The sequence below is a fragment of the Primulina eburnea genome, chromosome 3, assembly GCF_022965805.1.
Source record: "Primulina eburnea isolate SZY01 chromosome 3, ASM2296580v1, whole genome shotgun sequence".
In the NCBI taxonomy this organism is placed as follows: domain Eukaryota; kingdom Viridiplantae; phylum Streptophyta; class Magnoliopsida; order Lamiales; family Gesneriaceae; genus Primulina; species Primulina eburnea.
Genome location: NC_133103.1, coordinates 35,947,902 through 35,965,184, shown reverse-complemented (window position 1 = coordinate 35,965,184; position 17,283 = coordinate 35,947,902). Strand labels below are relative to the sequence as shown.

The following is a 17,283-nucleotide window of genomic DNA, read 5'->3' as shown; positions in this document are numbered from 1 at the left end:
CGAAGGAGGGACGGAGGGTGCTGTGCTGCGTTTTTCTTGCTTGAAAGTGGCTAAATTAATCAAGGAATATTTTGGGAGTGATCGGTTGGGCTGTTGGTGGAAAGGAAATAATAATTTCCAAGCCTTTCCCTTGCAAGAAAGTGGCCGAGAGCTTTGAGCCGTGCGTGTGTGTTTTGGTGTTCAATGTGTGTGTGCGTGTGATGTGAATTGAATAGAGGTAGGGTTAGGTCTCTTTTATGGATTGATTAGGATGTTTACTAGGTGTTTTAGTTTAATTAAAACACTTATTAAATTTACTAACTAAGTCCTTACAATTTAAATTACTAATTTAACCTTCTAACTTTTAAATTTAGAATCCTAAAAATTTAAATTCTACCCTTGGTTAAATACTATCTATTTTAATTAATTAAGTCATAACAAATTTGTTAAAATACTTTATTACGAGTGGACGTATATAAATCCCTTAATTTTAGAATTTTACTAATTAAAAAAACTTAGCGTTTCTATTTCACTTGATTTCTTAAATTTAGTTCTTAAATGCTAAAATTTCACAAATTCTTTAAAATATTTAATTTCTTGACTTAAAATGAAATTATAACTTAAATTTTTAACATCTTAATCGTCTCCAGTCTCCTTTCATTTTGAAAAACTAAAACTCATGAAAACATCTTAAATATAATAAAATTGCATAGTAAAATAAATATATGTACATTTAAAATAATTTAACACATAACATGCATTACTTATATTATTGAATTAATTAATCATGAATGAAGTTTACGTGTTCTAGTTTTTAGGCACTACATATATTATTTAAGACCAGATAATTCATAAACAAATCAACAAAAAATTGTATAGTTCAACAAATATTCTAAAATATCCAAAGTTGATAAATTCTTACAAATTAACAAATATAGATTTAAACTTATCAAATATTTCACATTAGCTCGAATAATTCAACTAGTATTTCCAAGTCTTCAAATTTGAATTATTTACCAAAATCCAACTCGATGAATTTATATCGAAACTTTGTTCTAAAATTTGCAAAATAAATATTTTTAGTTCAAATATCGCAAAACTAGGATTTATACAATTACATATCCGAGAATTCCTAATTTACCACTTTCAGCTTCTATCTAGGCTCATTTTTAAGGCCATAACTCATTCTATACTTATTGAAAATGTACATACCATGCATGGATGAAATCCCAACTCAAAATTTCGCATATTTTATCAAAACATCGAAGTTAGATTCAATTATTTATTTAGGCTAATACTGACCACAACAGAAACCAAGTGCAGCCAGTTCAGAGACATATTCCTAATTCGCGTTCTTTCGATCCTGGGTGTAAGGACAGTGCCCACACCCCATATGAATGGTTGGGATTCCACTTCATGGGAAAAAGATAATTAAAAAAAATGGACCAGAAAAAATTCCAGCCCTTGTATGTACCCCTACAGACAGTGCCTACAGAGGTAGGGTCGAATCTATTCCAAATTCGTCGCTTGATAGCAAAAAATTCATATCTAATTCCTTTTTGCTCAAATCGAGTTATGCCAATTGGAAATATAAATAACTTGATTTTTTTTTTAATGTTTTTCTAGTTGGGGCCAGGTTCAAAATATCAGTCATTTGCTCCTATAATTTAATGGAACACACTGTGTTTGGTCTACTAGTGACCAAAATCCAGCAACTATGCAGTTTCATTAAAATATGCACAACTCTCTCGATTCTCAATCCAATAAAAAAGTTTTGGTATTATTTCAAAGATAAAACAAAACTCGTTAAATTTCATTTGAAAACCAACTCAAGATTTCAGGTCAACATTTCTATAACTCAATTAAACAGAAGACTAAAATTTGAAAAATCTCAAACTTGAGTATGTTGAAACTTCGAACATTGCCAACGATTGACGAAGCTAACATACAATATTTATAACGCATCAAGACATCCAAAATTCAATTTATCCAATTCATAAAACCGAATTCAATATATCTATCTAAGCTGAAATTAAAAAATAATGCCAATAAATTCTGAAAATTTAATAGCTGCATCTAATCAGCTCAATGAATCACCTACAACCAACAAACAATACAACATATAATTCAAAAGTGAACCAAAATCGAACTCATTGTATAAATTCCAAACTCTATATGTAAAAATGCCAAAATTACTAGATAATAAATTTTATAGGATTCACTGGTTTTCTTATGATAATTCATCTGCCAAAGTTGCATATACTTTTTAAATCATATATTACTTCACTCATATAATAGTGGGCTGTTTCTTGGAACAAATATTGAGAAATAAATAAAAAATTAAAGCAGCTGCTGAAATTGAGGCAGACTTCACACATTATATTAGAGACAGAGAAGGCGAGCATAAACCTCCAGCAGGAAACTAAGCGATGGACGAGGTCACTTGTCCATCCCAAAAACATTTAGTCGGTGTAACATCATCCTGACACAAAGTGCCACCACGAAAACAAGCAGACATTATTGTGTGTGCGCATGCATTCATATAAGTATGTATTCAGGCATGCACATACGTATGTGTGTGTGACTACGAATGCTTTTTCGTCTTCTCATAGAAAAGGATAATTTTGTGCTTCAGTGTTCAGTTGAGTTTTTGACAAGCTCATGTAGCTGCAACTGATAACCCACTCTGGATTCAGCAGAATGGACTACGATCTAGTTATTTCTACTCACAAACTAGAGTTCCCCATTTTCTTATTCTTCTCAAATGTGAGCATATGACACCCCAGTGATAAATATTCTCCATCCATATATGGAAAAACTGATGTTTCTTACAGAATGTTACACAAAATCTTGAATACATACAAGGACTGTTAGAAACCTCATGTCAAACAGAACCAACAGATGGCAATCCAACTTTCTGCCAGCGTAAACAATTAATAATAGCATCTGTTAAACCATCAAGAACAAGTACTGCAGTGACCCTTTACTGAAACATTCGGACAATTTAATGGAACAAAAAATTGTGTACACGGTGGAAAAGAGCGTTCTGATATAGATTTCTGGAATCAGAAAAGCAAACTGAATTAACCTAGCACCTCTCTTAGTTCATCAATCAATTTATCTTTGATTGATGGATCCACCTGCATCATGTATCATTAAAATTTCAACATCGTAATCGTAACAAGAAAAAATAAGGTAAAAAGATATTATGGACACAGTAAACAAACAATAACCCACTTTTTTCAGGAATGCAGCAAGACCTTGAGGCAGTGCGCGTAAATCCATTGGGGAGTTTTCCATGTTCGACAACTGTATCAACATCTTTTGAACCCGCAAGTCCTGTAGTTCTTTTTCATAGTTTCTTGAATCATCCTTCCATGAAAAGAAAGCTTCATCGTCCATCCACAAACTTTCTTTCCCTCCTGAAATCTGTGATCTTGAGAACCAATTCTTAATCATGTCCATTGCTGATTTATAATCGAGCTGTTGGCCAGCAGCATCTCTCAGAGACTTGACCAATTCAAACTCGACAATTCTCCGGCGCAATCTTCTATAGAAGAAATATCGTGATTTTTTCCATTCTACAACTTCTTTGATAACACCTTTTGCAGCCATTCTAAGGGAAGTATCATGCAGCTCCGCAAATTTTGTAGCTATCTGAGTGTACAGTGGCAAAAGCTGTTTTTCGCGTGCTTTTATTCGTTTATGTAAATCTTCAAGAGTTTCATGTGTGGCAGTGGTTCTGGATTCTAGAAGTTTTGTCTTTAGAGCCACTAGCTCAGGGTCGATTCTACCCATGCATTCCAGCAATTCTCTATTTCGAAATTTGATCTCGATCAAACCTTCTGGCTCAAGGACATTTCCTCTGGCCGTTTGTTCTGCATACATTTCGACATGGTCTGGATTGATCTTGCCATCCACAACCACCCAAGCACCGCCACGGAGCTCACCCATCATGGGTATGTATATGAAAACGGGTTGTTTGTATGTTCTAAGATTCTCAACAATTGTCGATCCAGCTTGTAATATACCTTCAAATAGGTCCCTCTGTCCACCAGAAAATCCTCTCCAGTTTGCAAGAATAAAGAGAGGCAGCTCTTCTCTGTTAAAATCCATCAAGGCTTGAGCAGTCTTAGACGCAGAATCGGGAAACCAAACCTGCCCTGCTTGGGGAACAACTCTTTCATGTGAATCAAGCTGTCCAGGATCTGCAGGAATCACTTGCATCATAGTTTGAGTCTCAACAGCAACAATTCCCACAGGAATTCCTCCAAGTTTTGCACGGCCAATGACAACCGTTCTTGCCCAGCCTTCCAGAGTCTCAATAAAGCTTTCCCTATCAAACATGCCTCCGAGCCACTTCCCAGAACCATCGATAACACCACAAATAGCTGCTCTGGGATCACAGGATGTCTCTGGTACATATTCAACTGGCCTATCAGGAGGATCCAGTGGATTCAAAATTGGAAGTGGCCCACCAGCGTATGGAGGAACAAAGCTTAACCACTTTAAAATGGACGATATCCCCTCAAGATCATCCGAGACAGTGAGATGAACGACCCCATTAGTCGCCATAATTTTGGGTCCACCGAGTTGCATGTGGGAGCTGTACACCTCCCGGCCTAGAAGCTTATTCAAAGCAGAAAAACCAGTGAGAATAATGGGTTGATCGAGTCTTTGTATGCACCTCATACCAAGACGTGCAAGATAAGCACCGATCCCTACAGTTCTACCTGTGACATAGGTCAGAGTAAATGTTTCCTTGTATGCCCTTGAATATGCACTGGCAATGGCACCACTACCAGTTAAGTTTTCGACCCCTAAACCATCTTCTTTACCTGCAATAGTATCAATTACCCATCGGCTTTCACCACTTGAGAGCTTTAACTCATGTGCTATGACAGAAGATTCAGTGCGAGCATAATCCTCGGGAGTTAGGTAAATATATTGGAAACCACGCTCAGGACTTGTTTCATCAGACCAACCAACTTTAAAGCAAGATTTAACTTCCTCTGCTACACCAATACGAGCCCCTGAATTTGCTGCCAGATAAATTATAGGTACTTTCTGAGTACAAGCTATATCAGTTACCGCCTGAAAAAACGCATCTTCTCTGGGGCCAAATGAACCATTTTTGAAGGTTACATCATTTGATACGACAAAAATTGTTCTTCCAGAAGGAAATTCAGGTGTGGACATGTCCATACGCCAGGCTACCATGCCAACATCATTTACTCCCGGTTGTTGCTCAACAGAAACTAGAGGAGTACCCCATGCACCTTCCGGATCAGTAAAAATAAACTCTGTGACACGGAGGATGTCTTTATCTTTTGGCTTGCCAACACCAGGATTTTGGGTCCAGGATTTGCTCAAACATGCCTCAAATGCCTGTCACAGATACTCTTCTCAAAACAAAATGTATTGATTCAATCTCTGAAAATGATTAAATGATTAATGTTTACCAGAGGAAAGTCGTAGCAATAAGTCGTGTTGCTTCTCCTAGCTAAAAGACGTTTCTGGTCAATAGTGCCCAAAGGTTTATATTGTGCGTTAACAGGGCATCCGTGCAAAGGACCCTGCCCAGAGGTTGACTTATAGACTACTCTTTCTTTGCTGGAATTTTCGACTTCTCTGTATATCTGAAAGACAAAATGAGAAGATTACATCATTAACAGAAGTTTAAGTTCAAAACTAAACATCCAATATGGTCCATAAATCAACTAGCATTTAATGACCACAAAAAGAACTTGAGCATCATTCGACACTATAAAACGGTCCCCAAGAATTAGAGATTTATTTTTGCAATGTGGCATCAAATTTACTAAATCTCTGTAGCAACCGTTCAGAATCCAAGAACCCACAAATTTAAAATTGAATTTTTTGATTTATAAAGTTTCAGGACTCGTCATCTTTCCAAATGACCAGTAAATCCTGATTCCTGATAATCCAGTCACATCAACGGGCAGGTCAGAACACCACTTACATGCACAATACAAGTGTGACCAGTGACAATTGTCACCACAACTCTCCAAGCACCATTAGCTCCTCCTTCAGATGATATCCAAAGCTTAACTTCCCACACACAAACACCTAAACGGTGCATTTTCACACCAATTGATGCATTGATTTCATGTGCCAGATCCTCTAAAATTTTATCAACTGCAGCTTCTTCATGTCCATCAGGCATGTGGATCTTTCTGAAAATGATTTTTTAACAAAGGCAATCATAGAGTTGATATGTAAATAAACCTTTGCACATTAAGAACGGAAGGATAAATAATTGACATAATTTTACTTGTGGAATGGCAAAAGATCATCTATCTGTTGATCGCGCAAGATATACAGGTACATGTGAGCATGGTCAGCCCTGATGGTAGAATTATGAGAATTAAGTTCAAGCTCTTCGATTGCAGACATTAAGGACCTCAAAATGCTCCTTGAAGTAAAGGAAATGGTCCAAAGAGATTGAGTCGCTTTTTGATCCAGTCCCTGATGAAAAGGCAGACCTTCGTCTGATAGAGGTTGCCTTACAAGTGTTCTGAGAAACATCCTCTGGATAGACAATGGCCTCTCTGGAACAGTATAAAGGTGCCACTGTCGATCCCTGGAAGGAGTATACCGTATATTATCATAACCTGTTAGTTTGTCCTGTTAACAGACATTTTGGATTTTAGATAATTCCAAAAGTAAAAAATATTATCTACGTAACCACAAACAATTATTCACATACCAACTCGAGGTACATGGATAGAGGAGGTTCCAGGTGGCGCAATAGTGGTTCTTCCTCATAGTAGAGTTTTTCTACTGACCAATGAAAGGAGTGCCTCATAGGACCCCTGCCTTCATCTCTCTGAATGATGCAACTAATTACACTCACTCCTGTATTTCTCAGGCTGGAGCTTACCTCTTTGTCTTTCAATATTTTGGCTAACTTGTTGATTCTCTCTTGAGCCTGATCCTCGTCACCACTGCAGATAGTCAAAGCAGGACAAGGGCCAGAAAGAAAAAATAAGAAATGAAAAGAAAAGGCACAGTAATCACATCATAATTTATTGTGAAGTTAAAAATCCAAGGTAATGAAGATACATGCAATATCACATCATGAGTGCAGTCAAAAGAAACAAAGCAATCTTCGAGAACGGTCAAAACATGTAGGGTATAACTTCCATCCCAAGATTTTAGTTTAATCTTTTTCACAAACTGAATTTTTTTCCAGTTTTGAATACGACGACTTAGAAAGATGCAACATCCAAAGGACACAGTGCGAAGTTCAATACTGAGGAGTGAAACAAAAGATGCTGAAAGGTCTAGAGCGAGAGCAAATTGATCCTGGTGCAGGTGACCTGGAGGAAATAAACAGCAGATATTGCGAGGTTTCTCAAATAAGGGAGTTAAACCCCGCAGATATTTTTTCTGATCAACTTTTTAAAATATGACAGAAGTAAGCAAATATGATCAACGGGAAGGTAGTGTCAAAAAAGATCCCGGGATTCAAAAGCAAATAATGTTTGTAAGCTGTTTTCATGCAAGGATTGTCTGGGTTAAATTTAAATGATGATTGAGACGAACAAGCTTGGTGAACAAGATACCTATCCTGAAGTAAGCTCATTTGGTTGTTAATGCCTGCCAATGCAATGTGCATCATATTACCAGAAGTAGCTGGATGAACAGATCCATTAAAAAGAACAGCTTGCAAGTCATGTGTTGCTTCCCTTAATGTAGCACTAATGACTGTAGGCAAGAATTGTAGAGATTTAATAACAACCATTGCTCCCCACTTCCTCTCGCTGTGCTTTTGAAGTGATGGTTCATCTCCCAGCCCATCCTTTCTGTCAACATGCTCATCCAAGAACTCCCACGAAGCTATAAGTCCAGATCTGTGCCACTGCATCCTGACGCTACCTTTTACAAGGTATGGCTTATAATGGATGTTGAAAATTAGGTAAGAATGATAGACAGGTTGGCTAGCATTCAACTTTCAAGACCTTTTTGACGAAATAGTACCTGGTATAATCTCCGCACATAAGTCTCAACAACCCGTCTCTGAAGTGTGTGATCACTATGGTCGAAAAGACCAACAAGTGCATCTTCAACTGCCAATGGAGCGTTCACAAGAGCTTCCATGCGTTCATCTATGGCACTTTTTCTTTTAGGAGTATCCATGTTTTCACCCTCTTCAGTAAACATTTCTAATTCAGAGAGAATTCTAGCTATACTGGAACGAAGCTCACTTAGTTTTGTCTGCTCCAGCAACTGGCTGGCCTTTAATGCTAACTGTGCATGAATACAGCGGTTTTGCGTCAAAAACTTGAAGAGAGCAAACATCCAGAAAATAATAAAACAAAAAAAGCATTTGAGCCAGAAGAACACTAAATAAGCAACCTCTGAGTAGTTCGTGTGATTGAGTGCAGAAAAGCGGATCAGTTGATCGCGGTATGCAGCAGGATTAGGATACACGAGTTGTTCCAGGAGGCGTAGTATCAGTTTGTTCTTACTCCTGATGCCCTTAAATATACCAACAGATGAAATGAGGTCGTTGTTGCAAACTTGACCATGTCAGAGCAAACCAGGTGGCAAGAAATGTGGCTATACCTGATGTGAAAGTACAATATCCACAATCTTCAGGAGATCTTTCTTATATTGAAGCCTTAATCGTTCAATCACATCGGCCTGAAAAAAAATAAAGCATTTCAACTGTATATAGTAAAGAATGTAAGATTAGACAAACTTCTTCCAAAAGTTATAAGATGAGAAATTCTTTAAAATTGTCAAACCACAAGATGAGCTAGTACGCAGGAATACTAAGAGAATGTGGTCAGAGGGAAACTAGGAGACCATACACCACAAAGCGTACTGGTTTACTTTAGAGCCAACAGAGAAATGCGTACAAAGTAATACAATTATTTAAGTTGATTTAAAATCTGGCAAGAACATAAACAACTTTCCTGTAATGAAAACAACATTTGGTTGGTTCGAATTTCAAACCTGAATTTCTTCTTGTCCACAAATTCTTTTATGGGGAGATAGTTTGGGAAGATGTGACTTGAACGTAAAACTGTAAAACAATGTATGAAAAGTTACCTGTATATTATCACTAAATAATTCTTCAACCAATAAATATTCTTCAAAAAGTCCTTGAACTATGACACGAGCGTGGCTTTCTCTTCCACCCTCATAAGATTTTACAAGGCTCATTAGAGGCTCTACTACTCGCTCTTGGGTTGCTTTTTCTTTATCAGGATAGGAGTTCAAATGGGCCTGGCAATAAAAAAGAAACAAAAAAGCTAGAAAAATGACTCCCGCTGTTAATAAAAAAACATATAGCCACATGTTTAACAAAGATAAACAACTAACCTCAAGAACACCACGTAAATATTTTGCAGGGAAGTCGAGATTTTGCATATTTGGGACTTTTTCATACTCCTTATATTTTGTTTCCAACTGAATGTTAAAACAATAAAGCTAGATATATATTTGACGTGAACAAAAGAGAGAAAAAAATTGTTTGAAGAGTAATAAATTAGCATCTATGTTTGTTCAACCTCATATCTAAGATTTTTAGGCAATCTGTTAGCAAGCACAGCAAAGCACTCTTGCCACTGAAGGAAAGGGAGCTCGGGATTGTCCAAGCAACTGAGTAAGTTTTGAACAACCTGAAAAACAGAGGTAGTTTTAACAAATACAATTCGTTTCAAGCACTCATGTGTAAAGCTAAACTTCACGAAAACAACACATTCATTCATAAGTCATTCAATATATTACTTAGATATTCAATAGACAAGAAAATCTACTTCATCATTGTTATGCTCGTATCCAGCAAGAATCATGCAAGCTGCATTCAAACTTGCAGCACACCGTTGATGAACTTTTCCAGATATGGCAGTTGGAGGTCCCAGAAGGGGAAAACTACCATGAAATGGTTCTGCTTTCCTTACAGCCGAAGGGTCATCCAAGTCAAGTCTTGCTATAAGTTCACCAGCCTACAAAATTTTTCATTGGTTTATTAGCGAAACAACAACGCAATATCTTCGAGTAAACACGCTTACCTGCATTGCTTGACCTTCAGACATTTTAAAATGAATATTTCCTGAAGCAGGTGAAAGAAGGGGCATGCACATCTTCATGACCTCAACCTCAGCATAAGGTGTGTCGGCTTCAACATGGCTGCTATCTATAACCAGGTATCTTAGTAGTTTGCATGGTGTCTCTGCCACCAATTTGGATGGATCATGGTCATTCTGTATAATAGAAAGAACGAGATAAGACAATAATCAATTTATACATCCATTTGTAAGAACAAGTGGCACCTGAAGCAAACAAGTCCTTCCATCAATAAGAAGACGTGTTCCAGCTGCCTCTTCCTCTGCATATATTACATGACTGTTTCCATTCAGCTGCAACAATCACATTAACAAATCTTTAGTGTAATTTTGCGCTGAATGTATATAGTAATAGATGGTATATAAATTTGTTGCCAATCAGAACAAATAGCTTACAAATTTTAATCAATCTTACAAAGGAGTTGCTATGTCAAAAAAAGTATCATCATGCCTGCATTAGTAGACCTCCATCACGAAGTGTATGTATTTCTGCTTCAATTTCCGACTCGTTCATCCTCAATCTGTAGCTTCCAGGACCTCCCCTTACCATATTAATCTGCATGGGCCAAAGAAACAGAAATTCATTGAATAGGACACCTTTATTTAGGCCACTAAAACATAGGTGGGAAAAAATACGAGGTTGTGTAGCAATAGTGTTTTCAATAGTTAATTTAAAATGTGAGATGAGACTTGATTGAAAATTAAGTAGGACTATGGTCTTCCATATCTATTTTTGCTAAAAAAAAAACTATCGATTTGAGAATTAGTACATCCTAAGTTGTTGTGAGGCAGAACTGCTTGCAGTCACGTGGTTTTATATATTTACACTTACCGTGTATTTGCTGCCTTCAATATTCAGGGAAACTTGAGAATTGACCAATGATATATGCTGCAAGTGGAATAGCACCAGCTCATAAAGATGTAAGGAAAACAAGAAAGAACTCAAAACACTATTACAAGACCAAGTACCTTAGGAGGAATCTGTCCTTTTTCAAGATAACCAACATACTCTGAAACCATGGCTGCACTACTAGCAGATGCTTTCTGAGTTGATATTTCAGAAACAAGACATTAATTTGCATCAAAAAATACAATCCAAAAGTGTTTGTATGTGATATCACAATCGCATACTCACATAAAGAGCACCGCCGACGACCGAGAGATACCAAGGGGGTCTTTCTGCTCTGACCCTCATTGCTATTCTGCTATCAAGCCATCCTGTATGTATTTTATTTTCCTTGTAATCTAATGCCTGAAAATATGCTCTTAAATATTATCTTTTATTCATACGGAAGTAGATTAATATTAGTCATATGAAGATTCTCACATGTAAGAGATCAATAGTGTAATCAACATTTGTGCGTATTTCTCCTCTAATCTGAATTTCTTTAAGCCCGAGAACCATATTTGCAATGGCCAATGTTCTAGATTCCCCAAAGGCAAAAACATGCCCTGAGTTAAGAAATGAAATTATCCATTATATTCCGACTTACTAAATAAGAGATGCTATGCATGCTTAAAAAAACCTATATCACAAGTAGGGGCGTAAGTGAGTTGGCAGACTCAAATTATTGTTCATGAGCTTGCGAACCCAAACACAAACCCAAAACTAGTTCTGAATTTGACCTGAAGCCCCTTTATTTTGAGCTCAATGATCTCGAGCTCATTTTTTATAGTTGAGATTGATCATTTACACCCCTAATCACAAGAACCACATTAGAATTATCATAAGCGGGCCTCAACCAAAACTCATACATAGACTTGAGGAGAATAATAAGATTAGGGATGTTGAAAACATTCAAATAATGTCTCGCCTGGTCATTGAGTGATCTACCACCATAGCATATTCAACTGATTTCCCTATGCATTTCAAAATCCGATATTTACTGACCGATATCTTTCAATCAGAAACTGAAAATTTCACTGAGAAAAGAAAACCCAAATGAAGAACCTACGCCCACAAAATGAAGAGAACTTCAACTTAATCAAGATCACATGCAAATGAACATTTAGAAGTTTTATGCAGAACTAATTCCTTGGGCATGTATTTTGAGCATATTTTTACTAGGTAACAATAGCTCAGAGTTCCTAATCAGTCATTAAAAGGACTTGAATAGTTCCATCAATAATACTAAGTCTAAAAGGGCATATTCTGACAACAAAGTACCACACCACGGCAGCTTTTTAGGCATATAAAGTGTTTGACAAAAGCAACATGATATTTTGCATTTCCTCTTGCAATTTACTTACCAAATTGTGAGTCTGAAAATTCATGAATACCTCCCCCAGACTGCGCATATTTTAGATAATAGTCAGAAGCAGCTTTAAATTTAAAAATGTCCTAATGATAAGATTTATAGATATGTACCTTGACAGAAAAATACGCCCACACATTTGGTTTGCTTTTGAAACTCAACTCCTGTTTGTAGTCGCGGAATGATGCAGTGATCATCATGAGATTGTGTATTTAGACAGAAATAGAGCTGCTCAATCAGACAAATTCTGACCTGTACTCTTCCACTTGTTGGCTTAAAGCCATCATCAGGGTCCTCACTTGTCACACGAACGGCCACACAATGACCTTTTGGCCTTATAGACTCTGCTTTGTCAAAGTCAAATGGAATAGCAACAATGGATGTCGTCCTCCAAGCATCATAACCTCCACCATGTTCCATACCGTAAAATCGTCGTATCTCTAATTTATTAAGCACAATGAAAACCATCATCAAAGCTAGAAAAAAATTAAAAATTCAGTAAGTGAGAAATCTGAAGAAAAAACCTGGAATTTGCCAGAGAGGGACACCCATCCCAACCGCAACTTGCGCAGCAGGAAGATTTATTTCAGCTATCCACTCAGTGACAGGGTGCTCCACCTAAATTATGACAAGAAGATAAATCCTACCATAAATAGTTCAGTGACAAGCAATTCACAGTCATCTTCACAGGAGAAAATTAGTTCCAAAAACTTAGCGACCCAATCTTCCTATTGACAAAAAATCCATACTTGTACATTTACTTAGAACTAAAGTGAGGTAGTGTGAGTTGAATCTATGTTCATTTGATAGTATCAATAAATAATATCAGTCATACCATGGATGAAAATGTAGCAAACCTGTAACCGTGGGTTTAACTCCAAAAAATAATATTCGCCAGTGTCCATACTGTACAAATACTCCACAGTTGCAGCTCCAACATAATTAACACTTTTGGCCAGCCTTCTAGCAGCTTGCTCAAGTTTCCTTACCGTTTCCAAGGGCGCGACTGTTATTGGGCCCTCTTCAATGATCTAAAATAGCATTATGTGTTGAAACAATGCTTAACACAGTTGTTCTATGGAAGAAGGAAATTTTTCTTAACAGAAGAACGCAGATATGCTTACTATTATAATATGCAAAATAACATATGGGGACCAGAAAATAGCAAATTATTGCTCATACACCATGTCTCTTTCCCTTAATATTATAATCAGAAGTATCATAGAAACTAACCTTTTGGTGTCTCCTTTGAATGCTGCAATCACGGCTATGCAAAGCAGCAACATTTCCATATTGATCACAGAGCAGTTGGACTTCAAGATGTCGGCTCTGAGAAAGAAAACCATATTGATATTAAAATAAAATCTCCATGATGCACTCCTTAGACTTTAAAGTAGAAGAAAAGAGTGTTCTAACCTGAGAAGCAACCTTCATTATGAATATGGGGGAACCAGGAACTTCACCTTGAACTTGTTTGAATAAAGCCCGGACTTCATCATCATTATGGACCTATAGTTAGATATGATGATCAATGATGTTTTTCTTACAGAAACTATGGTACAAAGAAAATCAAACTTGAAACTCAAAAAAATCAAGTTCAAAATTCTTGCTCCTAGTCAAAAGGATACAGTTCACTTGGAACTTAACTAAAAATATGGCGATAATTATACCTTTCTAATGCCTTTACCACCTCCACCCCAAGATGCTTTTATCATTGCAGGGTAACCCACAACATGGCAACTAGATATTGCTTCTTCTGTGGTATGAACACACGCTTCCCTATATGCAGTATCTGGGATAGAGACCAAACAACAATTGGGAGAAATTTTCACCTAAAACAATGGCAAATGCGTGAAATGATATGAAAAAGAGAAAGCAAAGAGGTGTGGCTTCAGAAACAGATACGTACATGAGAACCACTCCAAGGCAGAGTTGGCACTTCTGCAGCTTGTGCCATCAACGATGACCCAATTTTATCTCCCAATGCAGCCATCGATGCAGATGGTGGCCCCAAAAATATGATGCCTTTTGCACTCAAAGCATCAGGCAGCTCTGGATTTTCAGATGCATGACCCCAACCAGGCCACACAGCATCAACATGTGTTATCTCGGCCATCTGGAAATAAAAATACAAATGCTAGTTTAACTTTTTTGTTCTAAATTAATCATCCAAACAATTTGTTCTCAGTTCAATTTGTGACAACACCAGATAGTCGTCATACATTTTCCCTATCTCTTTTGTGTGCAAGAAGCCAAGAACGAGCCTAGTTATGCAGAAAGCATATAGATGGAAAGCTATTGCAGCTATAGATTCTTAGAGAGGAAAATGAAGATAGGGATCATGCAAAGTTTATTATTTAAATTCCTAGATTAGCACCAAATTGCCCTTAAAATCTACCTTTGCACAGTTTCAAACAACTCTAAAATGACATTATCCAATAATAGAAACTAGAGTACAAAAGAAAAACAATAAGTAGACAGACAAAACTATGTCCACAAACCTCAACAATGAGTTGAACATTAGCATAGTTATTGTTGTTAGTGCCTCCAGGCACTTCAACAAATTGATCGGCTATCCTAATATGCTCTGCATTTATTCTCATATCCTCCGGAGTAGCCATTGCCACCAACAAAATTGCCTTCTCCGTGCCAAATGTTTCATAAGCCCATGTTCTAGTGCTACGTATAAACTTGACAGCTGCCATTCCATTGTTAGCAATCAAGATACTGTGAATCGGCCTCTTTCCTCCAAGGGCTTGACAAAACTCATTCACTTCAAGTACTGAGCTTGTAGACCTTGATGGAGCAGGTCCACTTACATATGCATTAGCATGCCTACCACTGGTTGACACTTGCCTTCTTTGAGCTTCTGACATATTGAAGTAGCTGAAGAAAACAACATTCATTAAGAACACAATAATATCGGGTTTTATATATGTTTTGTCTTATCCCATGTTGAACTGAAGTATCTGATAATTAAGACAAATGATTCTAATACTAGCTTTTGGCCCTTTTGGACAACTCTGTAACCAAAACCTAAGGTGGTTTGGCAAATGAAATCACCTAGATCAAAACGAACCATGTGATCATTTCAGAAACCAACGTTAGGGGACCAAAACAAAATCTAGCTGATCATTTGTAATGCAATATTTGCCTAAAAAAATTGAACTAATAAATTCGAAGTCTATCATCTGATATACCAGTACAAAAAGAGTTCCTCTTACAACAGTAAACGTATTCAACCTAAAAGTACTAAACAGCTGAATAAAGAATTAGAGACTCCTATACAACAAAGATCACTCCCAAGAAATACCATAGCAAGAATTGGTTGCAGAAAAAAATGAAAGTCAATCATAATAGTTAACGGAGAACGTTTTAGTAAATATTGAGTCCAACACTTGAAAATCCTGTCATGACATTCAGCCCATATTGAAAAAAAAAACCCACCAAAACCCAAAATCAAGAAAATGGAAATATATCCAATTCCCATGAGAAACACAGACAGAGTAGAAAGAGTGACGACTCACCATCAATCAAATAAAGCCCAGCAATGGAGAAAGGCTGCAAGCAAAGAAATTCTCAACCAGGTTAGCTCTTTTTCTCGAGCACTACCCGATTCAAGGAAAGAAATGCAAGCAAGGAATTCAATATGATGGATAAAAAGCTGTTAAGTACACCAAATTCTTGGGTGGAGAAGAAGTAAGTGTATTGATCATTGATGAATGCAACGTATTTAGTATTTTTGGTTGGGAGTTTGGTTTAGATTGGTTGGGCTCTTAAATATGAGCGGCCATTTTTAATGATGCAACCATGTGCTTCTCCCTTCATCTAACCTTCATATCTCATACACTGAATTTTTCAACTTTTCTAATTTGTATGTTAATTAAAATTTAAAAATAAAAAATTTAATTTTTTTTATTTTGGAGAGATTTTAAAATCATCCCAAAACACCACCACTAATGACGGATGCTACATAAATATTGCTGCATCCGCCAATATTTGGAGTGAACGATGCAGCAGCTGTGGTGTCTACTCTCTTTGGTAGCGGACGTTGCTACGCGCAATACGATTTTAATTAAAATTATTTCACGCGTTAAAAGTTCGATGCATTTTTGACTTGTTTATATTTAATTTAGTTTCATCCGTATGATATGATACATGGACGTAAAATATATACAGTTGCACAAGTTTTAATTTTCATTTTCAAGATTTGAATGAGCTACTATTATTTTTGACAAAAAAATTTGAAAGAGTTTGGTTGGTCATTTTATGTTCATCAAATATTTGCACATGTTTTTTCATCATATTACAATTATTAATTTTATTATTATGTTTAGTAAAATAATTAGTAAAATTTATAATATTTATTTATTTTTCATAAATATCAATATTTTTTTAATACTAATTTATGATTAGTGATACCTCATGGATGGTACACATTACCACTGGCACATCCCTAGCCCAAATAGAGGACAGGCTCATCAAGGGCCAGATATTCTCTTATAAATATCAGGTTTGGGTATTCAGTTGATTGATTCAGATTATTATTTTCAGCAGCACCCTTAGCTGCTCTCACCTTATATCCTCAGTCTCTGACTTGAGCGTCGGAGGGCCTACGCCGAGACATCCTCCCGACCCTCTTCTAACGATCTTATTCGTGATTTCAGGCTCAGGGCAATTTCAAAACCTGCGTCTGGATTAGTGACACTTGCTGGAATCGGATCACAAAATTTCCCGTGAGTATCAATTAGTTTTATTTGTTATATTTGTCATAGAATGGTGGAGGCCCAAGGGATCCCAATTTTATACATTTGCAAAATGTTGATGATATTGTAAGATTTAAGCATTCAGATAAACGATCGACTGAGATACTATAATTATATGAGTGTTTATAATTATAAGGATTATTTTGATCATATGAATAATGATGATGCACTTCAAAAATTATT

The 17,283-nt window shown here is 36.6% G+C and overlaps 1 protein-coding gene and 1 long non-coding RNA gene across 4 annotated transcripts; one reads left to right on the top strand and one right to left on the bottom strand.

Annotated features, from left to right (window-relative positions):
- Positions 1–2,225: 2,225 nt before the first annotated feature.
- On the top strand, positions 2,226–3,040 carry LOC140827550 (uncharacterized). Its single transcript, XR_012116988.1, has 2 exons — positions 2,226–2,555; positions 2,592–3,040. It is a non-coding gene; the product is annotated as an uncharacterized lncRNA (long non-coding RNA).
- On the bottom strand, positions 2,766–16,120 carry LOC140827549 (acetyl-CoA carboxylase 1-like). Of its 3 annotated transcripts, none has more exons than XM_073190244.1 (32): positions 15,862–16,120; positions 14,836–15,220; positions 14,244–14,450; positions 14,005–14,166; positions 13,751–13,843; positions 13,568–13,663; positions 13,192–13,365; positions 12,859–12,952; positions 12,587–12,774; positions 12,448–12,498; positions 12,330–12,369; positions 11,407–11,531; positions 11,215–11,331; positions 11,049–11,123; positions 10,912–10,968; positions 10,531–10,635; positions 10,287–10,373; positions 10,026–10,217; positions 9,771–9,959; positions 9,522–9,632; positions 9,334–9,420; positions 9,061–9,237; positions 8,572–8,649; positions 8,362–8,484; positions 7,984–8,253; positions 7,569–7,897; positions 6,710–6,947; positions 6,275–6,627; positions 5,963–6,176; positions 5,442–5,618; positions 3,217–5,367; positions 2,766–3,119 (listed from the first exon to the last, which is right to left on the bottom strand). In XM_073190244.1, the coding sequence occupies exons 2-32, from the start codon at positions 15,208–15,210 to the stop codon at positions 3,063–3,065; spliced, it is 6,792 nt and encodes a 2,263-aa protein (XP_073046345.1). In that variant the 5' UTR covers positions 15,211–15,220; positions 15,862–16,120; the 3' UTR covers positions 2,766–3,062. The 3 variants fall into 3 exon arrangements, with proteins under 3 accessions (XP_073046345.1, XP_073046346.1, XP_073046347.1); XM_073190245.1 differs by lacking the exon at positions 15,862–16,120 and adding an exon at positions 15,333–15,417; XM_073190246.1 differs by lacking the exons at positions 14,836–15,220; positions 15,862–16,120 and having other exon boundaries at positions 14,005–14,126; positions 14,244–14,384.
- Between the last annotated feature and the right edge of the window lie 1,163 nt (positions 16,121–17,283).

Bases quoted from the DNA above. Each gene is read 5' to 3' on its own strand.
- LOC140827549 (XM_073190244.1), bottom strand. From the start codon at position 15,210: ATGTCAGAAGCTCAAAGAAGGCAAGTGTCAACCAGTGGTAGGCATGCT. The intron at 13,844-14,004 runs GTATAATTATCG...ATCTAACTATAG, and splicing joins GTGGTAAAGGCATTAGAAAG to GTCCATAATGATGATGAAGT. The intron at 12,499-12,586 runs GTCAGAATTTGT...GACTACAAACAG, and splicing joins CAACAAGTGGAAGAGTACAG to GAGTTGAGTTTCAAAAGCAA.